This window comes from Macaca fascicularis, chromosome 9 (genome assembly GCF_037993035.2).
Source record: "Macaca fascicularis isolate 582-1 chromosome 9, T2T-MFA8v1.1".
Taxonomy (NCBI): domain Eukaryota; kingdom Metazoa; phylum Chordata; class Mammalia; order Primates; family Cercopithecidae; genus Macaca; species Macaca fascicularis.
The window spans coordinates 92662251-92689669 of record NC_088383.1 but is presented as its reverse complement, the minus strand read 5'-3'; the positions used below and the strand labels follow the sequence as shown (position 1 = coordinate 92689669).

Sequence of the window (27419 nt, the reverse complement as noted above, 5' to 3'; positions counted from 1 at the left end):
AACATCTTGTCCAAATTGCTTTGTTTTTGCTATTGCCATCCACACACTTAATTGACTAGGTTATCTCAATGCAAAGCAATCTTCCTCACAGATACTCTAGCACCTAATGGTGGTCCATATAGTCACTGCATGAGCAATAATTGCTTCTTGCTGAAGAATAAGAACCAATCTGTATAATTTTTAAATGGAATGTATAGATATTTAATTTATTAGTTTATTTATTTGCTTACTTATTTTACTGTCCTGTATGTTTTGTTTTGTTATTGTTTTTTTTTTTTTTTTTGTCTTCTTTTGATAACATCCAAGTATTGTTTTTGATAATCTTGCCTCTTTCCTTCTCAGTACAAGTGCTTTGGGTAAGGCTTTGCCAATCCCCATAGCACATGCATAAACACATTAACCAACTCTGGTCAATGGGGGCACTTTATCCTTTGCTCAGTGTTCATGTGATGTATATGTCTCATGTAAATTCAATGGACATACTACATAAGATTACGACTTGACTAGATTCTTGCTAGCCAACTTTTTGGCCATATCCCTCACTGGATTTGATGATGTAAGCTGCCACATGAAGCAGTCCTCATGGCAAGAAACTCAAGGTGATGGCTGACTAACAGCCAGCAACGAACTGAGGCCCTTAGTACAACATGCCACAAGGAACTGATTTTTGCCAACAACTACATGAACTTGGAAGTGGATCTTTCCGTAGTTGAGCCTCAGATGAGACCCTAGCCCTATTTGACACCTTGACTGAAAGATTATGCAAGTCCTTTTAAAAGGAGAGGACACAGCTAACCCATGCCTGGATTCCTAACCTACAGGAAATTCAAAGCAATGTATGTGTTGTTTTAACCCATTAAGTTTGTGGTAATATTATTATGCCACAATGCAAAACTAATATTTGAACAATGGATTGTTAATTTATGATAGATTAAGATACATATTTCTTATCAAAAGTTTAATACAAGAAAATATGTCAGTCATATTAGGGGATAATTTTCAAAAACTGAATTCCTATTTGTGGAAGTAGTCAATACTTAAATTGTTTACTTGTCTATCTTGTGTTACTACACAAGATAGAAGCTCAATTTTATACTTTCCATAATTCATCTCTTTGCTAATCCTTATACAGTATGGGAATATGACATCTGCAACTTATGCACCTTTAGCTTTAACATGAGAAAAATGCTATGTCGGGCCGGGTGCAGTGGCTCACACCTGTAATTCCAGCACTTTGGGAAGCTGAGCTGGATGAATCCCCCTGCGGTCAGGAGTTTGCGACCAGTCTGACCAATATGGTAGAACCCAATCTCTACTAAAAATACAAAAATTAGCTGGTTATGGTGGTGTGCTCCTGTAGTCCCAGCTACTTGGGAGGCTGAGACATGAGAATTGCTTGAACCCAGGAGGTGGGGTTGCAATGAGCTGAAAACCCCACCACTGCACTACATCCTGGGTGACAGAGTAAGATTAAGTCTCAATAAATAAATAAATAAATAACAGAAAAGAAAAATGCTATGTCTTCTTTCAAATATTAAAAAATACGTGTGTGCATTTTTGCTAACCTTAACTGACAATTAGGATAGAAATAATACTAAGAAAAAGTAATTGGCATAATTTAAGAAGACATTTAAATCCTATGCATACTACTAAAAGCATTTAAAATTCTATTTGTTAGTAAATGTTTAAAAGAGATTTACTCCTAGACAAAATTTTTCCTCATTAACTTTTGTCTTATTTGTTCCAGTATATTTGTTTCTGTCAGAATTAAAACATACTATACAATCTTCTCCAGAAAAGAATTAAATGAACCTCCATGATAATGAGTAATAGATTACAAAATATCAACTATTTTCTATTCTTTGGCAGGATTAAAATGTACAATATTAACAAAAAATAATATTTTTATTATTGTTCTACGTTGTGGAAAGTACCAGTTACATGATGTGGGCAAACTGCATACTCTCTTTGGAGTCACATACGTCTTGAATACAAAATGATGGAGTTGGTATAAATCAGGATTCATTAAGCCAGATGGACAGAGAAGGTAGGAACATAACCAAATTAATAAAATGGGCTGAATATGAATTAATAGGGAGAGGAATGGAAGTTAGGAATGGGACAGTATGTAGCTACTGTACAATAATTCAAGTCTAGTGTGATTTGTCAATCAATAAAGGAAATTTAAAATTTTGTATACATTTGTGAACAACCAGTGGGGATTTATTTTTTTAAAGCATCAAATGACTACATTTGATCTATGGGCTGACACTTTATGATTTTTAAAGCGGATAAACTATCTCTAATGTCTTTTCTAGTTCTACCATTCTGAATCTGATATAATTTGAGCTATCATTCACTCTTCTTTCTGTTGAGTATAATCAAAATCTATTGCTCAATTTCAGAAGCAATGAATTATGGCCAAATGAAACATTTCTCAGAAGGTTTTTTTTTTAAAAATATTTTCTCTGACTACTAAATTCATAAATCTTCAATTCATCCATTTATGAAGAAAAATGCATCACTAGCTCTCTTCCAATTTAAGTTTTTCACACTGCCAATACAACTGACAAACTGCACTCTTAAAATAAAAGAAACACTTGAAACAGACAGCTTCAGTAACGGAACTGTACAGCTCACTGATGTAGCTGGAGATAGATACCAACTAGATGGTCATTTTCCAAAGATGGCTAAGAGGATGCTAAAGGAAATGGTTATTTAGCAGATATGAACCTGGAACATGGGAGAGGCTAGTGGTTTCATGTTTTCATAATGGCCTTCAGGAAGGGCTTCCTCAAAGGCCCTTTCACAAGGCTTGACCTGAATTGGGTTTGATGTCCTTGCATATCCATGATGGCAGTGTTGGTTCCTATTTACTCCACAAAGGCAATGATTCTAACTTTATTGGCCATTTTAAACAAAAGCTACAGGTTTTGACTAAAATTCCAAAATCACCTCAACTAATACTTAAAGAGAATCCTAAACAATATTTTGATTTTAAAAACAGACTTATGAGAGTAATTTTAAATGTTTTTCCTCATTAATGTTACTATTGCATTATCCTTACCTTCTAAATTTTATATGTAAAACAGCTGTGTATTTTTAAAATTAATAATTTTTTGTTTCTAATAATAATGTTATTGAGAAACAAATTAAGATAAAAATAATGTCACTATGCCTATGCATTCAGTATTTATACTTCCTCCCAGAAAAGTTCAATGGTCTCAGAATTTTTTGTATTCTTATTTTTTAATCGTCAAATAGAAATTTTATACACTTATGGTGCATGACATGATGTTTTGAAATATGTATACACTGTAGAATGGCTAAATTAAACTACCATCCTTCCATTTTATTACCTCACATGTTTATTAGTGGTGAGAACATTTAAAATCTATTCCCTTAGCAATGTATAATATTGTACATTGTTTTTAACTATGGTCACCATGTTGTTAAACAAATCTCTTCAATTTATTCTTCTGGTCTAACAGAAATTTTGTATCCTTTGACCAATATCTCCCCAATTCTTCCCTTCCTACCCAGCCCCAGGTCACCACTTTTTTATGCTCTACTTTCATGAGTTCAACTTTTTTAGATTCCATATATATTAGCTTTATTAGATCATTATTAGAACATGCAGTTTTTTTCTCTGTGCCTGATGCATTTTAGTTAACATAATGTCGTCCAGATTTGAGACAAATGAACGTATTTGAGACAAAATAGAATACTAGTTAAAGTCTAGGTTCATTCACGTTGTCCCAAATAAAAGAATTCCCTTCATTTTTAAGGCTGAATAGTATTTCATTGTGTGTGTATACATATATATATATATATATCACATTTTCTTTATCCATTCATTTATTGATAGACACATTTTGTTTGATTCCATATCCTATTATGAATAATGCTGCAATAATCCTGGGAGTGCAGATATCTCTTCCACCAATAGCCTGATTTAAAAACGGACCAAGGACCAGAATAGATAGTTCCCAAAGAAGACATACAAATGACCAGTAAATATATGAAAAAATGTTCACTGTCACTAATGATCAGGACAATGAAAGTTAAACCTACAATAAGATATCACTTCACATCTATTAGAGTAACTACTAAAAAATCCACTTCATATAACTTGCGTTTGAATGTGTCTCTCACCAGGTTCAGGCACTGGTAATACTGCAGCCCAGAATGCAGTGGAGGGGAGCGTTTGGGTTCCTGTTCCAGCTGGTTCACCTAGTGACACTATGTGCTATCTTCCACACAGTGAGTTCTCCCTTAGGATCAATCACAACTAGTGAACGTCCTTCATACTGACCTAAAATGTCTCTGTTTTTCATCTACTCATCTCACTTTTCACCTGAACCCCTGGTAACTAATGATCTTTTTACTGCCTCTATATGTTTACCTTTTCTAGAATGTCACATAGATGAAATCATACAGTACGTAGTTTTTTGGACTGGCTTCTTTCCTTATCAATATGCGCTTAAGTTTCCTCTATGTCTTTTGTAGTGTGATATCTCATTTCACTTTATTGCTGAATAATATTACATTGTATTGGATGTGTCACAAATAACTGCACTTTCATAAGAAGAAAACTGATCAAAATAACTCCAAATCTGTTGTTTAAAAGTAAATCTTTGCAGATTAAATGCAAATCAAAAAAGTTAACTGCTTCGGAATTTACATGCACAATACTTACAATATAACCTCATGAAAATATAAACTAATTTATACATATCCTTTTTTTTTTAAGATGGAGTTTCACTCTATCGCCCAGGCTGGAGTGCAGGGGCACGATCTCGGCTCACTGCAACCTGTGGCTCCCAGGTTCAAGCAATTCTCTGCCTCAGCCTCCCGAGTAGCTGGGATTACAGGCGTCCACCATGACACCTGGCTAATTTTTTGTATTTTTAGTAGAGATGAGGTTTCACAATCTTGGCCAGGCTCGTCTTGAACTCCTGACCTCGTGATCCACCCACCTCAGCCTCTCAAAGTGCAGGAGGATTACAGGTGTGAGCCACCGCACCTGGCCCATACATACCCTTTTAATATTTCAGAGTTTTTTTTGAAAATATATATTACAATAAATCTTTCAATTAAGTATATTTTAAGTAATTTTCTGAATAATGACTATACTACAATAACATAATTTGCAATGTCTAAATGTTAGACCCAGTTTTTATAGTATAAATATAGATGAAACAATTACTGTACAATTTAAAATCTACTATTGTTGAGTTCAAGAAGTAACAATAAAAGTAAATGTTGTATATGTCGAATAAAGCTTCTAATTATTTTAAAAGCCAGGCAATTTAGGATATAAAAGTGTTTGTAAATAGATGCTATAAAATTTCACTAGGATTCAATCTGGTTCTATTGCTTTCTTTGTACTGAGAGACAAATCTAATTTATTTTGACATGTTTGAGTTCAATATATTTGCAAATCAGTACCAATTAAGGTACTGTTTTTATATCTACTATGAGGGAATTTAATGAAAATGGGAAGGGAAGAATAAAAAAAGAAAACACCCACTAGAACTCCGATTATTTGTAACCTTGGAGTAATTGCATCAGAGTGATCTAATTTTACATATTTAAATAAGAAAAACAGTTTTAAAAAGACATGAATCAGGAGAGAGATGCAGTTCTCCCAGAATTCTTAGGATGGATTTTAGACAAGAAAATTAATTAAGGGCCAAAAAGCTAGACACTGCTTTTTACATATGTTCCAAAGAATGCTTGCTTCCTGTCATTAAGAGTTTCGTTTCTATTCAGTTCCTTAAAGAATCTTCATCTTGAGGATATAAAAACAGAAGTATAAACAATTTATCAAAATATTTGAAAGCAGAAACTACAATCTAAGGTGTTTGTTTTTGCCTTTGCTTAAATTATTATATTGTTCTCATTAAAATAGTGTGTTCTAATCTCTCATAGCCATTGGTTCTTAAAGCTTAAATTCATAAGAATGTGCTGGATAAATTTTTTAAACTTACTAAAGTACAGAAGATTCTTGATTTGTGATGGTTTGACTTGCAATTTTTGACTTTACTATTGTATGAAAGTGATATACATTCAGTATGCTCCTCGACTTACAATGGGGTTAGGTCCTGATAAACACATCCCTATTTGTCTATTGCCTTACCTTAATTATTATAGAGGGCTCTTCTTACTTTCAAAAGTGTCCTGCTTTGGACAATAAATTGTATGGTCTTATCTATGCTGGAAACTATATGGATATATTAAAATAGCAAATTTATTCCTCTCGCTTGAAAATTTACGATTTTTTTTTTTTTTTTTTAGTGAGACAGAGTGTACAGGTAATCATAATTCTGTTTTGAATTATACATTATTTGACATTAACATAGTGATTTCTGCTTTCCCTTGTTTGCAATTGCCTGATATATATTTCCTGTTCACTCTGTTTTTGTGCATGTGATTTTGGTTTAAGTACATTACCTAATGGCATGAAACCATGTGTGAAAAGTTTACCAGAAGTAAAAGGCATTCTCAGAAGATTAAGTAAATAGCACAGCTATTAAGCACTGAAGGAGTTGGGAGACGAACAACTTACCCATTATAAATTGGTGATAAAAATTTCATGATTTTGAATCAAGATTTAAACAGTGTAAAATTCTACTTTCCATGGAGATTGTGGAAGCACAAAGTGACTTCCATAAAGAGGCTATGCATATGTCATTTGCCTGTTTAACACCATTCAATGTCTTCAAATTTCTCTGTGATAATTAACAAAGTTTTTAATATGGCTCAGTAAGTCCCTTCACAATCCAACTCTCCCTATTTCTCCAGACTCTTCACCATAGGACTCCATTTAGTATGTTATTTTTGTCTCAAATATGTTTGCATTGATCACTAATAAAATAAAATTAATGTATCCTACTATATGTTTCACTTGGATCAAAATTTCCCATAGATACAATATAGTGAAATAATGGGACCTATAAAATCACTCTTTGTATTGAAAAGTTTGTGCTAAATTCTAAACAGTGGATGTAAAGTGAACTGTTCGGACTTGAGTACTTTGTTGATGGAAGACTTGCTTCACTCTGCTACATGAGCAAATGCCAAAATGTGTACAACCTTGGAAATGTGAAAGAGAAATTAAATTCCATATGGGTACACAGAGAGCCTATGAAAACTGTAATGAAAGATTGTCAGAATCATTCCATCAATAGTTAAATGGGCAAAACCTATTATGTTTGAGGCAAGGTTTTAATAGTGCCATAAAAAGACAGGAAAGGCTATCTTCAGGTAAAGTCAGCTCTTATATTGGACAACAAATCTAAATTAAAATAGAAAACAATTTTAGCAATCAAGTTATGCTCTCTGCATGTGCATTTGTTTTATATTATTTTATAGTCTTCAGATAGCTTTCATTAACTTATTTGCACTCAAGAGAAATCATTCTTTCCAAACTATTGTTCATCTTATTAAAATCTTCTCTCAAAATCTGTAAGTCCAAACTTGGAAGGTTTTATAAGAATGATAGCCTGGGCAATATAGCAAGACTCTGTCACTACAAAATAATTTAAAAAAAAATTAGCTAGGCGTGGTGGTATGCACCTAAAGTCATAGCTACTTAGGAGGCTGAGGGTTAAGATGGAAGACTGCTTGCAGTGAGCTATGACCGAGCCATGGCACTTCAGCTTGGAAGACAGAATGAGATCCTGCCTCTAGAAAGAAAAAGAAAATGATGGCTATGCTCCTCAACATAAGGTAATTTTAATTATCTTTATAATGAAATGTTAACTAGAACTGCTCACTTGCTATTTCTTTGGCCACTGTGATAACATTATTTACATTTTCATAGTTTACAAAGATGAATGTCTTGATTATAAATTATACTTTTTCTGTTTTGTATATCAAGAGGTAAAATGTTAATCCTTTGTTAAATATACTCTAATTTTTTTCTTTAATATAAAGTTTCTTGAGAAATTCATTTTAAATATAAATTGTATACAACTTTCAACCTGTCATTTATTACAAAATTAATTCATATGAATCAACCAACTACCAATGTTTTATTTTAACAGAGAAAGTGATAAGATTATCTTTGGAAGGAGTTAAAATTTTTCAAAATTTCAGAATGTTCACATGTATAACATTCTGATTTTGAATTTGATATATTAAATTTTAATAATATAAATTGAAAAGGACTTACAATATTTTTTCTGAGTTTAGCAATATATCAGCAAGAGGTTAACAAATATAACTTAGGAATATTTGCCCTTATTTTTATAATGTATATACCAGTATAAATTTTGAATTTAGGTTGTTATGGAAATTACACTTGAAAATACTCAAATCTTAAAAATTAACATGTGACATTAAATCATGCAATGGTTAATATTAAATTTGATACATTTCCATTTTTAAATAAATAACAAAGGCCTATCTATATAGGTGGCATATATCTTTGAAAATTTTGCAATTAATTGTATTTGGCAAAGTTTTTGATAAATTGTGTAACATACTGCTTTTCCCACTCAAAATCAATATTCACATTTAGATTCTATGATCTATTCCAGACGTGTTGACCTTTTCACGATATTTACTTTTAAAACTGATGACAAGTGAATTTCAGTGTGTGTAAGTCTTAGTCCATCACCCTGAGATGAAGGTCAAATGTCATTCTCATTCTTCAGAAAGCTAACTTACTTCACCTACAGGAGTCAATGTAATCTCAAGTAATATGTGTTTGAACTACTATTAGGATTTTTCTATTTCTGTAGGGTTTAAACGAAAGATACATAAAAGGAATTTACTGACTCTGACAGTGTAACTAATTTCCAAAATCTCTAAATAGATAATTGACTGAAAACCCCTTAGCAAATATGAACATGCAGTGACAATAAGAGTATGCCTCTCAGATCTGCAACTACAGGAAGCACAGTTGGTCAAGGTCACAGTTTCTGTGTTCTGAAATCTGTTTATGTTTGTATGAAGGACATATTTCCTAAGGGCTGCCTAAGGAGTCAAGTATTGAATGGCTGACTTATTAGGCCAACTAAATGATCTCTATAGTCTATTTCATTCATTGTATAATGTGAATTTGAGAATATAATTTTTAAAGATAAGATTAACATTTTTCTCAGTTTCTAATGAAAAACAAATTATAAAAAATTATTTAAACAAATATATGTAATTGTAAATAGATATGAAGAAACTACCCAATCACTTGAATGGTTAAAAAATCAAAGTTTAAATTTGGAATGTTTATGTGTAATAGGGGATATTACTTGGACTTAATTCATTGCCCCCCCCACCAAAAAAAAATGAAACTAGTTGGAGATAATTTTGAGAAAGAGAGATGGAGGATGTTTCAACAATAAAGAATGAAGAAATGCCATTAGCTTGTTAAGAACTCTTTGTTTAGCTCTTTGTTTCAGGGAAAGGTAGTAGAGCAAGAAGGAAGAATGATCACATGGGGCATGAAAATTCTAAGACGCTAATATCATTGTTGTATCTTTGTCAAAAATAGAAACTGAAGGAATGAAATAAAAGAGGAACAATGTGGAAGATTTGTTAAAATTTGAGATTTTTGGTTGTGTGTATGCTTCTAAAATATACAAACGTTTGTCTACAGTTGTAGAAAATGTTACAGAATCCTTAGGGTGTAGGTTTTCCAGTAGGAAGCCTCTGTGGCTGGTGGCACCTTTGCATGAATTCTGCTCAAGCCCACTGGGCTTGTTTCACCCACTCAGCCTAGCAGGCTTCACTTGGATTCTTCTACCAGCCTAGATTCCATGCCTGCCAAGGGCGAGCCAGGCACAGAGCAGTGAGGTAGGGATGAGTGAGTGAGTGTGGAGTCCACCACTGTGCACAGCCATGCACACTGGCTACTGTGGTGGGAAGGGCAGCTCCAGGAGCCAGTACAGATGCTAACTCCATGCAAGCCTGTGGCTGGATCTGGTGCACCACAAACAGCTTCCACTGAGGGCACCCATGTCTGGATGAGTGGAATGTGGTGGCACCTGGTAGCTTGGAGACAACAGAAACCAGAGTCCCAAAGAGGGTGTCATAGGCCTGGCTCAGGGAGCCCTAAGGTCTGGGATCACTAAAAGGCCACTTTGCTTCTCTTCTCTCCTTCTCATCGTCTACAATGTGGCAAGCAGGGAGACATGTGTCAGCCGTACTTGTGTTACTGCTCTTTCAGTCCTGCCATTCAGCAGGTCCCAAGTTCTTGTCCCATATCCAGGAAGAATTAGGTATGTGGCCATCTGAAGGGTGAGCAAGGCAAAGAGGTGCTTCATTGAGCAACAGTATTTCTCTCAGGTGACCTGAAATGGGTAGCTCCTAGATGCAGGCAGCCTGTCCTGATGTCTGTAGGCCTCAGTGGAGAGGAGACCCAGAGTGGGTAGCTCCTATCCTCAAGCAGGTTGTCCTGATGTCTGCCTGAGTCTGGTTGAGTCTGGGGTTTTTATGTACTTCAGAAGGGAGAAAGTGATTGCAGATTGGTCCATGGGCAGCCATAGGCAGCCTGGAAAGAGCACCATAAGTTCTCACCCCAGTCCAGGGAACTGGCAGGCTAGGTGCCAGACTTCAGGCAATCCTTGGCTAGAAGATGAGGTTTCACCAGACCCATCCCTTTCCACCCAGGAGCCTGTCTGCCTTCTGTTGCCATTCATGGCACCCAGGCCATTTTTGCCCAAGAGGTGACTGCAGGCCTGCTCCAGGACACCCTCAGCTCCACCGTGGTTTCTTTCCCATGCTCACTGGTGCCCAAAGTGCAGAGGGGGCTGAGGTGGCAAGGGGCTTGTGTGTCAGCACCACCATGATTGTGTGCACACCCAGCCATGTGGTGACAATGCTCGGGGCTTGATCACAGCTTTGCTCCGAAATTGGAGCAGGCCTTGGAAGCAGGGAGAGGCCAGGCATTGGGAGAACACACTTTGAGCCTGTAGCAGGAGGCGGACCCAGGTCCACAGTCTCAGCTGGGAGCTCTGGGCTCTGGTCCCACCAACTCAGAAATGCATGGGGCCCCTGCCTGTTCCCAGCTCTCACTGACTCTGCAGAGTGCACAGCCCCAGCTGCGCTTCCCTGGTTGCAGCCAGCGTCTTTGCAGCAAATGCTTCAGACAGGTCGCTGCTGTCATCAAAAGGAATAGTATACAGTATGAAGAGTTATATATTTCAAAAGTTTTAAGAAGAACTCATTGTTTTCTGGATAGAACAGATGTTCATTAATGACAAATGAACACACAATGTCTTGATCCTCCATTTCACCTAAGTGACTCCATAAAAGATTGATGTGAAAAGGTCATGAAATTAACAAAATGAGTCTGCTTCAATTACTATAACAACCCTACAAAGCAAAGAGAATCAAGTGTATAGTAATTCTTATCTACTATAACTCTGGCCATTATAAAAGTAAACATATATCTCTATGGGGCAATTTTCTTCCCATTATGTGATTACTCCTACCCTTGATTATTTGAAGTCAGCCATCAGGAAATAACATATAGTTCACAGGATTTGAAAAAAAAAAAAAACCTCAAATCTTTTTCCAATACATATAAAATATCTTAATATTATAAATTATAAACCAGACAAACATCATTTTTCTTAAGAAATGTGTTTTTAAATACCGACAACCTACTTTATTGAGTATAGGGTTGTCTTTGTAAAATTTTTGAATGATTTTCAAACTTCATTATTTCTTTTTCAAAGGAAAGAAAAGATTTTTTTTTTTTTTTTTTTTTTTTGAGACAGTCTCAAAAAAGCTCTGTCATCTAGGCTGGAGTGCAGTGGCACAATCTTGGCTCACTGCAAGCTCTGCCTCTTGGGTTCACACCATTCTTCTGCCTCAGTCTCATGAGTAGCTGGGACTACAGGTGCTGCCATCAGGCCCGGCTAATTTTTTTTTGTATTTTTAGTAGAGACAGGGTTTCACCGTGTTAGCCAGGATGGTCTCGATCTCCTGACCTTGTCATCCATCCGTCTTGGCCTCCCAAAGTGCTGGGATTACAGGCGTGAGCACCACTATGCCCAGCCGTAAAGAAGTTTTTAAATATGGAAACGAAACAGAGGCATACCATTATTAACTATGTGGAAGGAGGGGTTGACTTTTTATTATGTTGTTACTTTTACATAAGTCAGAAAACCTATTAATTATCTATCATCAAAACTTTGCAGGCAAACCAGTAGGATTTTCCTTTAGCAAATACTAAAGTACTTACTATGGTGTTTATTACTTGTGCCTATTATTTTATTCTTTTACAATTTTAGAAGAAGATAATGATAGATCTATTGTTATATTCCAGCAACTAAGCAATTACCAATAGAACAACATAAAAGTGCTTTCAATTCTAAAAAAAGAACAATGGATTTTGTTTCTCTGTCTAGCTAGAACTGGTATATTGAAAAATGTTATGCCAAATAGTAAATGCAACCTCTCAAACATTTTTGATGGTCTTTGCCATGCTAGTTTTCAGCTCATAACTCAAATTTACACTTTGCCATTATGCTTTCATTTTTATTTTCTTTTTATTTTACTTTTGTGACCAAGACACTGAAACTTCTCAGAAAACTGGAGAAGGTAATTGGTTGTATCAAATATCCAATCTTTAGCTTGAAATTCAGAAAGGTTTGGCTTGGAATATGTAACGTTAATACTCATTAAACTGAAATTACTAAAAATACAGATTTTTAAAACCAACCAGAAATGTTAATCTGAGATTTGCTTTGAATTAAAAAAAAATAAATATTCATTTTCTTGTTATTTGAAGAACAATTTACTTCATTAATACATATTTAAATGTAAAAATACTTCTATTCTATTATATCATCAGCTCATGTACCCCATTGTGCATTCTAAGTCATTTTAAAATCACTGTGGCAATTAAAATCTATAAATCTGTAAATTGTTTACAATCACATATTTAATGTGCAAGGTCTTCGCCTATACCATTTCCCCTTTTTCCTCAACAATTGAGGTAGAACTAGGACACAGTTGCCTAGCAAGGAACAGCATTCCTCTCCCCTTGTTAGAACTAAATGTAGACCTGTACCTGGATTCTCACAACGAAATGTGAACTGAACTGAAATGAGGTGAAATCAATTCTCACCTCAATTGATTAAGGAAATCTCTAGATGTGGACTTCTATCTCTTTTCCCCTTTCCCTTGACTAAAATGGTAATAATGAGTTATTTTGAAACAGAATGTTGAAGATGGTCACCCCTGAGTTGTCCCAGGTCCCTGAACTCTAAATCATTGAAATTTGGTGGTATCCTATTACAGTGGCCTAAACTAGCCCTAACTCAAACTGATTGCCCTGAAATTTAATGATTTAATGACTATCTAATAGAAATAAGTCAATGGAGTCAGTGACGGGAGGGGGAGGTATGGGTCAATGATTCAGTTAAATATTCTACGATAAATAAATATTTTATCTTTAATATCTCTCTTTTTACCTAATCATTTGTTAAATGCTAATTTTTCCTATGGAATTCAAATACAAGTATTGGAATGAAGACATTCCTGAGATGTAATAACCATGTGTACCTCAGCTTACAGTGCCAGATTACTGCTTTCCATCTGTAACACATTATCTTCTCTTACACCCTACAAAGAACATAAATCCTGAGCTATCATTTTTGTTTCCCCCAAATTTGATCACAAGAAGTAGAAGGTTTTTCACTAGGAGTAATTCCAACACAAAGGACCATCCTAATGATCAAAAATTAATAATGTAATTTAGCATCTCTGGGAATTATGTGCATCCAGTTGAGGCAGTAAAATGAATTTGAAAACATTAGAGAGGGAATGAGGCATATGAGGTTGGCAGAAACCATTATGTGCTTCACTTTTTTTTCATTAAGAAAAGAAAGTGTGTTGGCCTCCAAAGCAACCTGAAATGGCACAGGCATATTGCCAAACTAGCAACTAAACATATTAAAAGAAAATATCATACAGAAATAAAAATATTCTACCATGAATATTGTTTTTAAAATGTCAAGCTGGGAAATACTGCAATATGAATGAGAATGACTTTTAAATATGATTAATTAATTATGTGATTAGTTGTTGGAAACTAATAAAATGTTGAACAACTTATATTAGTTGAAACAGCAGTAGCTAATGGGACTAAGCCTTCTAAGGAAATGATGCAGACCACTTAGTTCCATATTTTTTTTGGCCAGAAAACAGTCAAATGGCAGAATTCAGAATTCACCAGTAGTTAGTAAGGAGAGGAAATGTAATCCAGCTATATACCCATGAGAAAAAGGATTTAGGAGGCATCCAGATACTGCTATCTATGTATTTCCTCAATGATCTTCAAAAAGAATGAAGAGATAATTGAAGATGATAATCATTAGACTTAAGTTTTTTACAGTTCAGTTAAAATTTTGGTTCAAATTTAGACCTATATAAACATAATTATATTCAATTACTTGCATTTATCCAAAAAGTAGTGTCCTTGTTCACATTTGGTATAACATTTATTTTTAAAATTTTCTGGTTATTTGATAAAAATTTAATCCTTTTAAGTATTCAAGTACTACTAAATGCATTATGACCAAGATACTGATTCTTAGACTCTCTGGGAGTTATGTGTGTACAATTGTGCATATTATTAATACACAGTAGGATGCAACAAGATTACCAAATTATCTTTATAATTCAGAATACCAAATGAACTGGGATAATCAAGGGCAATTTTGTAATTGTTAGAAAAGTTCTGAAAGATCAAAATTCTCCCACATATATCTATGTGACTGTTGCTAATTTTAGAACCACACAATTGGCTAATTTTTGTTCTCTAAGTTAACAACAACTTTATTAAGAGAATCTATTTGAAGTTAATAGTTTTATGCAGAGATGGTACAAAATGGTAAATTACACGTTGAACAACACATTTGCATTTTTAAAACACGGCATTAAGCAAAGATACTTAATAAAGAGAGTTAAATGAACAATGCCCTGCTTCGATTTATGACCTTGGCCTGGATATTTTAGCTAAAAGAAAAGTCTAGAGGCATATTTCTATTAACAAGGAAATGAGTTCTAAATGAAAACCTACAGAAACAGTACACCACTTAAGTTTATTTAAAGAGGAAGTTTAAGCATTTTATCACTTTCTTCTTCTCTTGGAGTTTCCAAAGGTAATTAGACTTGCCGCAAGGGACTTTGAAGAACACAGATGGGAATTTTAAGTTAAAACTGTGAGCGTTTTTTTGGATTCACTTAGAAGAGTAATTATATTTTTTGAGAATACCTGATCTAGATAATTTAGTGAGAAACATAGTGAGTTTATATCCGTCCTGTTCTTGAGAACTTCAAAATTAACACATTCAGAGAAGTTCTTCAAAAACAGAAAACTGTGCACAGGAGTCCCCCTTTATTTATGGGGGATATACTCCAAGACCCCCACTAGAGGCCTGGAACTTCAGATGACAACAAAGCCTGTATTTACTATGTGTTTCTTTTTTTGTTTGTTTGTTTTCAATCTGATAAACCAGACTTACTAAGTGACTGATGGGCAGCCTGGATACAATGGACAAAAGAATGATTCTGCTCCAGGGCAGGGTGGCACAGGACAGCATAAGATTTCATCACGCTACTCAGAATGGCATACAATTTAAAACTTATGAATTGCTTATTTCTGGAATTTTCTACTTAATATTTTCTGACCACGGTTGACTTTGGGCAACAAACTGTGAAAAATGATACTGTGGATAAGGAGGGGACTATTGTATCCCATAGCAAGGAATTGGAATACAATCCAAAGGATTGGAAGCACAGGTTACTATTTCAGAAAAAAGGAAACTAATAGATAATAATGTACATATGGGTGAGAATAATCTTTTAAAACAATTAAACAAGAATTCTTATTTGTTTTACATATGGTTTACATCTCAATGATTTACATACATGCTATAGAGGATTTTCTGGTAATTATATTACACAATTTACTTTTGTGTAGATTCTTCTAAAGGCAGATTTGTATGAAAGGATAAAACTGCTTGGTTCAGTGTGTTAAGTGTTTGCAGATGTGTCCCTCACCTACCTTAATCCTCAGTACCTTAGCTCCTCCTGTAGCTTAAAATTATTAGTTCAATCTAAGAAATTGTAAAACACTAAAATCATCCTAGAACATGATCAAGTTCTCCATTATCTGAGATATTCATTTTTAATTATCCTCAATTATTATCATCATCCAACTTTCAATTTTTCTTTGGATAGACTAAACTACCAAAATATTCTGGAATTAAATGTAGACTCCCACACCCCTTATTTATATTTCTGCATATGCTGATTATTCAGTGTGGAACTTCTGTCTATATCTTTTTGGATTGATTAAACTCTACATTTCCTTCAAAATACAACTTAAAACTATGTTAATCATGTTCAAACATAGTTAAGTGTCCCTTAGGCTGCTTCCTCAATACTGTGATCTTATTTTCACCACTGTGTTCTCACAGTGTATTATATTTTTCATACAGTTATTTGTTTCCAGAGATACCAGAGAGCTTGCTTTCTCTCTCTCTCCAGGTAAGGATATGGCAAAAAGACAGCTGCCGGTAAGACCAGAAGAGACCCTGAACCTGACCGTGTGGACACCCTGGTCTTAAACTTGGATTGTCAGCTACGAGAACAATAAGAAATTAACTTTCTGTTGTGGCCAGGCGTGGTGGCTCATGCCTGTAATCCCAGCACTTCGGCAGGCCGAGGCGGGCAGATCAGGAGGTCAGGAGATCAAGATCATCCTGGCTAATGCGGTGAAACCCCACCTCTGCTAAAAATACAAAAAAATTGTCAGGCGGGGTGGTGGGCGCCTGTAGTCCCAGCTACTTGGGAAGCTGAGGGAGGAGAATGGCGTGAACCCGGGAGGTGGAGCTTGCAGTGAGCTGAGATTATGTCACTGAACTCCACTCTGGGGCAACAGAGCGAGACACTCCATCTCAAAAAAAAAAAAAAAAAAAAATTGAAAATAATTTTCTGTTGTTTAAGCCACCCAGTTTGTGGTATTTTGTTATGGCTGCGTCAGGTGACTAATACAGTATATATACAAACCATAAACTATAATATAATATTGGCGTAAATGTATATTTTATATATATAAATGTATATGTATTATATGTGTGTATATAGTGTGTATATATATACAGTATATTTATATATAAATTTATGTATACACATAGTATCACAGTATATATATAAATACACACACTACATTTATATATATGTACACACTATATATATACACACACTATGTACACACACAAACGCACACACATGCACACATACACACTGATTAGATGGAAAATATCATTGCAGATTACATGCCAAAATTGGAAATTGAATGAAATTTTCTACCTGGCAATAATGAGAAACTAAAGGTCTATTTCTAACCATTCAGATCATTAATCAGAATTGAATCCCCAAAATATAATGTTGTATTTTAATAAGTTTGTATCAATTTTTTAAAGTATCCATTATTCATTAAACCATTACTAAAACATATTTTATACTAAATTGTCATATTAACTATTTTTAAAAATTTAAAATATACGTTAATTTAGAAATGCCAAAACCAAAATTGGAAGTCTACTCATAAATTCGTATTACATCAATTTTGAGAGACTCCTTTCAAAAATGCCCTAAACATTTTATGTATTTCAAAATCAGACAGAAGTCAATACCTATATTCCTCCTGTGTGAAGCGTGGGATCTCACCAGGATGTAAGACAAGAATCTTCACTGTGGCACTGCTGGACATCACAGGCTCCCCATCATCAAAAGCAACCACCACCAACTTAAAAAGCAATAAAAATTCATTTTAAAGATTATAAATAAGAACAACATAACAGCATAATTTTTATATGTAGGTTTTTAATTATTGGATTCCCTGGTTTCAGATGGGGGAGCAATTTCGTCACTGCCTACCAGGTGGCAGACGCTATGCTAGAATATACTACGTTCTCACTTAATCTTTACAATAATTCAGCCAGATAAATGTTATTATTTTCACTTGCCAGATGAGAATCCTCGAATCCTCAAAGAAGTAACTAACTCTATGATTAAAAAACAACTACCACTAAAACAAGTATATTATACGATATCTCTCCAATTAAAAACTCATTTCCATAATTCCACTGAGGCCTACAGTAAATACACATGATTTTATAGCACAAATACACTTATTTAAAAAGTGTTAAATTCCGTCACATAAAAAGCTAATTAGCTTGCTCAAAAAAGAAATTAATTTTCCTAGTGAATTAGTTGTTTTCGAGATTATAGGGCAGAAATACTTTAGAAGATAAAATTGGAAACCTTTGTAGTTTAACATTCTTTGGTATACTATCTCTTAAAAACAAATTATTAGGCCAAGTTCATTTGGCATAGCAGAAATTGTTCAAATGATGAAAATTAAGAAAAAGCTTAAGCATTGAGGTGTGATGTCTGATATTATTTATCACTGCAATAGGGTGTATAATTCATTTTCTTTAATAACCTATATTACATCAAAGCAATTCTATGTTTACTTTAAGATATGTTAAATACTTTCAAAACTATGTGGTCCTCTCAAATATAAATTCTTTTGGAATCTGCAGGTTAATAATGTAAACTAATTCAACCTAGATCACAGAACCATCCTGGATCTCAGGATCTCATCCTGAGAGCCATAAGTGACCTTTGGGTTAATGCTAATTTACAAACTGATCAGCTGTTCCAAACAGTGGTAAAATCATGAGCGACACAGTGCTCACTGATACTTACGTGGTTAACTGATAAAGCTATTTCCCTACTATAGAGTCAAACACTTTATTCACAGTAACAAAAATTATTCTAAGTAACTATTATAAATGGAAATGTTCAAACACTTAATAAAATTGTCTACTTATGGTAATGCAAAATATGTTTTTAATACCTTGCCAGGTAGAGACAGGCATTATTTTGTCAAATATATTTTTAAATATGTAAAAAACAAAAGTGTGAATATGTTCTGTTTCATTAGTTTTTGAAGAAAAGTAAAATTTGACAAAAATCAAATAGATATAGATATTTTCTTAGATATATGCAAAGATTAACATAACAACATCCAACTGTTGAGTGGTATTAGGAAAATGGATACTCTCAGGAAAGATAAAGAATGCATAGAAAGGGGTATTTTTTTTCAAGTTTTCTAGAATTATAATATATCAAGAGTACTTATCTTAAGAAAAAAATGAGTAAGGGAAAAATGATATTCATACACATAGCTACAGGATAGCATTTATTGTAACAAAAAATGGAAACAGTCTAATTGTAAAGCAACTCAATATTACATTAAAAAGAAAAATACAATGTTATACTCATATAGTAAAATACTATGAAACCACTAAAATAACAGCATTAATGTCATTTATTGGCATAGACAATATAATATTGAATTTAAAAAGCAGTATGTATAAGACTATGTGATTTGAAAACATATATTTACATATTTGTATTTGTATGAAATGTCATCATGAGGATAGAGATCAAAATTGCAAATTCTGGCTGTCTCCAAGATGTGAGATACCAAGAGGTTTTCTTTTTACTATTTTGGAAGTTTCTAAGAAAAAAAAAAAATTGTAATTTAAAAAAATTAGAAAGGAGAAAAATTGAAATAAAAAAATGTGCTGTCATCTGTTAAGCCAAATTCTCTATCAAAAATTAAACATCAAATAGACTACATAATGAAAAGAGACACTGACCTTAAAAATTGTTGTAGGTTCTTCATTAAGATTGACTCGTGTTATCACTCTTCCAGAATCTTCTTCCACATCAAAAATACTGGCAGGGTAAGGAAACTGGACATCATCTACTCTATACCTCACACGACTTGCAGGTAATCCCTAAAATAAAATTATTAATTATTAATTTGCTGTCACCAAGTTAAAACAAAGTGTAATCATAACATTAAATGGATTTTTAAAATTCATGGTCTTTCAGAAGTGAAAATCGTATTTCCATAATTTCATTCTTTCAGGATTGAAATGTAGCCAGATCATTATTTCTTCATGATAACTCAATCTGAATCAATGAAGTATCTCTACTACAGGTTATTTTAAAATGATTTATATGAGGGAAAAATTAATGGTTGGTTTGGGCATCTTCTCTACCACTTTCCTTTAATTATGTGAATTACATCTGCCACTCAAGACAACCAATATCTCCTTTTTTAAATTCAGAGACAGGGTCGTTCTTTGCTGCCCAGGTTGAACTGCAGTGGCATCACCATAGTTTCCTGTAACCTCAAAACTTCCAGTTTCAAGTGTTCCTATCCCACTCTAGCCTCCCAAGTAGCTAGGAATACAGGTGTGTGCTACCATGCTTGGCTAATTTGAGAGGACTGTGGTAAAGTGCAGGAATAGGCATGAAAGTTAAAAAAACAAAAATTATTTACCATCTACACTGTGTTGATTACAATGCTAGGTATTTCTATACATCATTAAATTAATGCTCGATCCTTTAAATTACATTAATAATGAAGATGATAGTAATAATGGGTAAGTTAACGATCACTAACAATTGCTAGATGCTTACCATGCGCCGCAACCATAGTAAAGATGATGTATGTGTACTCTGTTACCCATGTTAGAGCTAATGAACTTGTGGCTTACAATAAGTTAAAGAATGCTGAAATATTCCAGGTATAGGCAAGATAAGTTGGAACACCAAAGTATTTCACTTTTAAAGAAAACAATTAAAATTTGAATTAAAATTTGATAAGATATTAAAAGAATCAAAGGGATGATAAAGGAAGAGTTAAAACTTTGCTGGCTGCCCTCACTTATATTAGGTTTTAGATTGGTTTAATTTGGAACTACATAGGGTGACACTGAGGTGAGCATTATAACATTTACAGTGCTTAGGCCTCGTGAATATCTTAAGAACTAGAAGTCAAATAAATATCTTGAGCAGAGAACTAGTATGTGGTAAAGTTTGACTTCAAACCTAAACACTAAATTACAATATTAACTTCTTCAGAGAAAGAAACACTTCTATTTGGCATTATTCTGATGCAGAAAAAGCAAGAACATTATCCCCACAGGGTGTTGATTTGCCTGGACTTGACACTTTGGTGTAAAAACAGTTTGGAGAACGTTGTTTTTTATATTGCCATTTTCTTCATGACTGTCCTTGAAAATAATCCGTTGCTCATGTTGGTTCATGAATTACAGTTGGGCTATGAGATAAGTATGTGACTCTTCAGTATTTGTATAATTCCTTATTTTCTGTAAGTTCAGTCCTTTAATATACTACACATCACCACTGATCACTGTCTCCTTGAATACATTCTTTGTTTAACATTTTTCCACTCTTCTGCCTTTTCTCCTTCCCATCTGGTGCTCTGTCTCAGACTCTTTGCTTGTTCTCATTCTTTCTGGCTACTAAATGCTGGAGTTTTCCAAGGCTCTGTTACAAGAACTTCTATATTTTCTACTTCTACTCTTGGCCCCTGGAACCTCTCCCAGTCCAATAGCTTCAAATATCCTCAATTTGTTCATGAATACCAAATTTTAATATCTGGCTAAACTCTGAACCTTTTAAGTCCAAACTTGGACATATAATTGTCTGCAGATATGCTATTTTCAAATAAACATATTCAAAACCAGAATGATTTCATCTCCCAAATTTATAACTCTTCTACTATAGATAATGGCTCTACCTTTTACTAAGGTGTTCTATTTGAAAGCCTAGGGTTAATCATTGATCCTTTCTCTTAAGACCCATAGCCAAATAATCATCACATCCTGCCAGTACCTCAATGAATATATGCCCTAATGTCTACTCATATCCTCTGTATTTTCTGCAGTAGTATCTTAATTGACTTTCTGCTTCAATTCTATTACAATTATTTCATGACTCCTGCTTAAACCCCTCCAATGATTTTGCATCACACACACACACCAAATAAATACAAAGCTGTTATGGGCAATCTGATCCTAAAAACATTTAATTTTTGCCTGCTTATCTGATTTCACCTTGCTCATTTCTCTTTCACACATTTTCCTTATTCCTGCCTCCTTGGCTTTGCCAAGGCAATAGTCCCTTACCAGGAAAATAAGGTAGCAATACAATATACTCATCTCACAAATTGTTGGTTAATACATTTACCCTCCTCTTCTCCAGGTGTTCTCTAATACTCCCACTAAATTATCTTTCTTCAGCAACACTGTCTGAAATTATAGCATATATTTTATGTATTTACTTGTTTACTATTTGTCTCCCACATAAGAATACAAGCTTCATTAGGGTAGGGACTCTAGCTGAGTACCTTGAATATTACCTGAACCATATATATATTCAAGGAGTATTTGACTGAATGCATAAATAGGTGAATGGATAACCACATATCAAGGGTGCCCAGACAGTTCAACTGATATCTAAAGTATTCATATATTTCAAGGTTTGGGAAATAGAAAACATTGAATACACCTTGAAAGCATGTTAGGGAACTGTCAGTTCTGGGATAATATTTTTATATAAACCACTGATTTCACCTAGTGGTGGATGGTCAGTTCACCCACTGAAGATGTATAGAAACAAGGGCATTTTTTTAAGAAAAACTTTTGCCTATTTGGACATAATCAGACTTATTATAATCATACACAATGGCTAACCTTGTGTATGACTTGCCTGAGAAAGAGCGGGGGTTTAACAGAACACATCGTAGGACTTGGGGCATAGTGTCATGCAATGTCAGCAACTTTGCTTGCATTTTAATAATAATGATAATAACAAGAGTTGTTAGCTATCAGTTTGAGTGTTTCACTATGTATCAGACTGTATGTATTACATGCATTTTCATACTTATGATAAGTTCAGAAGTTGGTATCAATAGTACCTACATTTTTTTTTTTTTTTTTTTTTTGAGACAGAATCTTGTACTCTCGCCCATCCTGGAGTGCAATTGTGCGATCTCTGCTCACTGCAACCTCCACCTCTTGGGTTCAAGTGATTCTTCTGCCTCAGCCTCCCAGGTAGCTGGGACTACCGGAGACCGCCACCATGCCCTGATAATTTCTTCTATTTTTAGTAGAGACGGGTTTCACTATGTTGGCCAGCCTGGTCTTGAACTCCTGACCTCGTGATCCGCCCGCCTTGGCCTCCCAAAGGGCTGGGATTACAGGTGTGAGCCACCATGCCCAGCCCTACTACCTGTATTTTTAAAATAATAAAATCTAGGCTTTAAGAATTATTTTCTGAAATTTCCTTAGCTGGAAAATGGCAAAGTTATTTCTCGAAGAAACTTGGTTCACACTAAAACAGAGGTTTTTAACATCAAATCAACTTAACATTTTTTCAATACTATCTTAAAGGCAATAGTCCTTTACCAGGAAAATAAGGTGGCAACACAATTGAGCAAAATTACTTGGCAAAGATACTATAGAATTTGATGCCCTAGTAAATCTTGCCTTAGAACACTTTCTAAGAGGTTATGCAGCACATAATCCAAGTCACCTCCAGAACAGGAGGTTAATGATGAAAAAACATAATTATAGCACCCACTGTTTCAAGAACAAATTTTTAGAGTTTTTGCTAGCATGAGGACCCATTCAGTCTGTAGTACAGTGACTAAAATTACTTATGACAATCACAGATTGGCTCTCGAAAACATAAAATAAGTTAATTATACTTAAAATCTTCTTTTTAATAAAGCCAACATATTTGTAATGCATATGGAATTATGTCTGTAATTGATAAAATGAAAAAGAAAACATGCTGGTATTATGGAATATTATCTCTCAGATGCCTAAAATAGTTTCCTATCCAGAACATCTTAGAACTTCCTGGATGATTTTTACAGATAAGATTGTATGTATATAAATATGAACATATGATTAAAATAGTTTGCTATCCAGAAAATCTTAGAACTTCCTAAATGATTTTTACAGATACGACTTATGTATATAAATATGAACATACATGTTACATAGTGACTATATCAATAAACATTTTATTCTAAGATTGCTATTATTCTATAGATTACCACACCGTCATGAAAGTGTGGCCCTGATAGGATTCAGTTAGCCTACAAGAAACATTTTGATTCTTTTATCACCCATGTTATCAAAGTACCACATTTTATTTGATATCACATATTATGATAACTAAATAACTAAAATGATGTAGAATTTCATTTGAAAATATTTTAAAATTTTTTTCTCTCTCTGTCCTTTCCTACTATCTTCCTTCTCTTCTTTGCTTCTTTTTGCTTTCCCTTCCTCCCTCCTTTTCTTTCTTTACTTGTTTCCAAAGTCTTTTTAAAATAGTTGTATAATTACACTGTATAATAGGTAAAGGTAATTAGCTTTGGGAAACAGCTCTAGTACTAACATTATTTCTGGGAAATTTACAACATGAATCAAGTCAAATTCATTGTTTTAATAAATCATAAAAATAGCTGTGGCTTTAATCTTGGAAAAACCTCTCATTTTGAAACCCAGAATTTCAAGTACTCTATAAAAAAGTTATAAAGTTGATCACTTAAAATTACTAATAATTAGTATTTTTAAAATATCCTTTAACACTTGATTCCACTAAAATATACTAGATATGATCAATGTATTCTAATGTATAAAACTCACTCTTATTGGATATGTTTTAAAAACTAAAATAACATAGTAAATGAGTTTATGAATTATATATCTTAATAATTACGATATATGTGACAAATATTTCAGTTATCATTCATATATATGTATATATATATTTTAAAGACAGGATCTTGTGCTGTCACCCAGGTTGATGTGCAGTGGCACGATTATAGCTCACTGCAGCCTTGAACTCCTGGGCTCACGCAATCTTTCTGCCTCAGCCTCCCAAGAGGCTTGATATGGTTTGGCTTTGTCCCCATCCAGATTTCATCTTGAATTGTAGTTCTCATAGTCCCCACGTGTTGTTGGAGGGAGCTGGTGGTAGGTAACTTGAACATGAGGGTACCCTCATGGTGTTCTTGTGACAATGAGTGAGTTCTCACAAAATCTGATGGTTCTGTAAAGGACTTTCCTCCTTTTTGCTTGGCACTTCTCCTTGCTGCTGCCATGTGAAGAAGGATGTGTTTGCTTCCACTTCCACCATGATTGTAAGTTTCCTGAGGCCTCCCCAGCCCTCTGGAACTGTGAGTCAATTAAACTTCTTTCCTTTATAAACTACCCAGTCTTGGACAGTTCTTTATAGCCATGTGAGAGCAGATTAATAAATAGCTGGAACTACAGGTGCATGCCATCATGCTGAACGAATTATTTTAAATTATTTGTAGAGACGGGGGTTCCTTTATGTTGCCCAGGTTGGTCTAGAACTCCTGGCCTCAAGTGTTCCTTTCAATTTGCCCTCCCAAAGTATTAGGATTACAGGTGTAAATCACTGCACCTGGTCTAGATAAACATTAAACTACCAAATATTTGCTTTTATTTTAAATTGTATTAGGAATAGACAGATCTCTCCTTTATATAGTCCCCATAAGTTTAATATTTAACCAATGAAATATTTCAAATAATCATATTTATTTTTAAAAGTAAAGTATAGAAAACATTTAAAATCAAGTTGAAAATTTTTAAATATTAACTTCTACTTCATTCATGATAATATAGTATGCATATTATACTGTATCTCTCTATGTATAGCTGTATATATGTCAAGAGAAATTTTTTGGACCATGAATAATGATTAAAGCTATCTTTTTACAAACAAATCAATATTTAAAATTGTGTTACTCCTGCAATAGATTTATTTTCTATATCATTTGGAAACTGTGATAAAATCGCTTTACTATGAACCCTAAAAGCAGTATACAGAATTACTTTCTTAAAGTTTTTACTGAAATGAGGCTGTTGTGTGGTTTATAAATGATCAGTAAATTACTTCTTTGGTTCCATACTCTCATCAACCAAATATAGTGTTCTCTATTTAGGTTCAGAAAAAATCTTGAAGTCATTAGTTATTTCTCTGTATTCACACACTATTACCACTAGACCACAGCATTTAAATAGATTTTTAAAACATTTTTAGAAAAAAAAAAAATCACAACCATTGTAAGAAACCCACAGAAGCATTTAAGGACTTTGCCAATTAGAAAGGCTCTTCCTCATATCTAAATATTTCTTGAAACCAAATCTCATTCTGTCTTCAGCAGTGAAAGAACATAGTGGCTTCTTTTCTTCAGGGCAATATAGCTCCTATAAAGACCAGTGTTTTCACCTGAGCCTCTCTTTATTAGGAGAGATATTTCTAATTATTTTTGAATTACCTTAGGCATTGTTTTCTTGCCATTACATGTTTTCTGTATGCCTTTTTAAAATTTATCATAGTTTTGCAAATGTATTAACTCTGCATTCAAAAAGAAAAAAAAATGAAATGAAACAAATTGTCTTATTTTTTTATGTGATGCACTAGGGAAACCAAATACTTTAGTTCTCTATTTAATTTTATTATTCAAATAATGGAATCAATTTAATTTTATTTTTTAGTTCAACTGGCTTAATTAAAATCTCTTCCTTAGCACAGATATTTTAATATCATGAGGTAAAATATATGTAGCCATTTCAGACAATGTAAAATATCAAAAGAAGACTATAAAATAGACTTTGATTCAAAATGATTTACCAAAAGTTAGAAAGTAGTATTGTAATATGTATGTAGTATCACATTAAAAGGGAAGCTGCATTTAAACAATTGGAGGACTCTATTTGCCTAGTCACCATGAAGAGGGATTATCAAAGGAAAAAAAAATGAGGAAAGTATTAAGCAAGAGATAAACACCAATTTAATAGAAAAATGATGAAAACTACCTGCAAGGATTCTCTTCGCAGAAGACAACGGTGGCCAAAATCGAGTTCCCAATTTTTCTGCTTCTTGGAGTCTTTTGAAGAATAAATACAATACATTTCTTCTTTAATTTTTTAATGAAAACTGAGGACATGTGAAAGGCATAGCAGGACAGATTTTGGAAACCTTCTCATTAACCATGTCAGCTATTTCTATAGATGGAGTCAAGCCCATGTATCAGTGTAAGTGCTACTTCAGATAACCATGTTTTTAAAAGACTGATGAGTTGCTGTATAACAATCCTTCTTAGTTCCAGCTTTCATTTCCCAAACATTCTTTGATATTTTTTCTGGAATTTTCAAATAAGTAACATAGTCAGGATCCTACAGAAGGATACATATATTTTACAAATAAAATATTCAAAGTAGGAGCACGCTATTACAGAAAGCATAATATATCAAGGTGAGCTAAAAACTTTGCCAATATAAATATAACAACTTAATTTAATCACAATTTATATGTTTATTTGTTTATTTTACTTTATTTTTCTTGAGACAGAGTCTCATTCTGTCGTCCGGGCTGGAAGGCAGTGGCGTGATCTCGGCTCACTGCAACCTCCGCCTTGCAGGCTCAAATGATTCTCGTTCCTCAGCCTACCA

General features: G+C 33.9%; 1 protein-coding gene across 8 annotated transcripts in view; it reads right to left on the bottom strand.

Annotated features, from left to right (window-relative positions):
• Positions 1-27419, bottom strand: part of PCDH15 (protocadherin related 15) — a 1788406-nt gene that overhangs the window by 133324 nt on the left and 1627663 nt on the right. For all 8 annotated transcript variants that reach the window (XR_012417282.1, XM_065521086.2, XM_065521087.1 and 5 more), the window contains 2 exons: positions 19701-19841; positions 17664-17776 (listed from right to left, as the gene is read on the bottom strand). Coding sequence is in view for 7 of the 8 variants with exons in the window: in XM_065521086.2 (XP_065377158.1) it covers positions 17664-17776; positions 19701-19841 (254 nt within the window). In the remaining variant the exon portion in view is untranslated. The remainder of the gene's footprint in view (positions 1-17663; positions 17777-19700; positions 19842-27419) is intronic.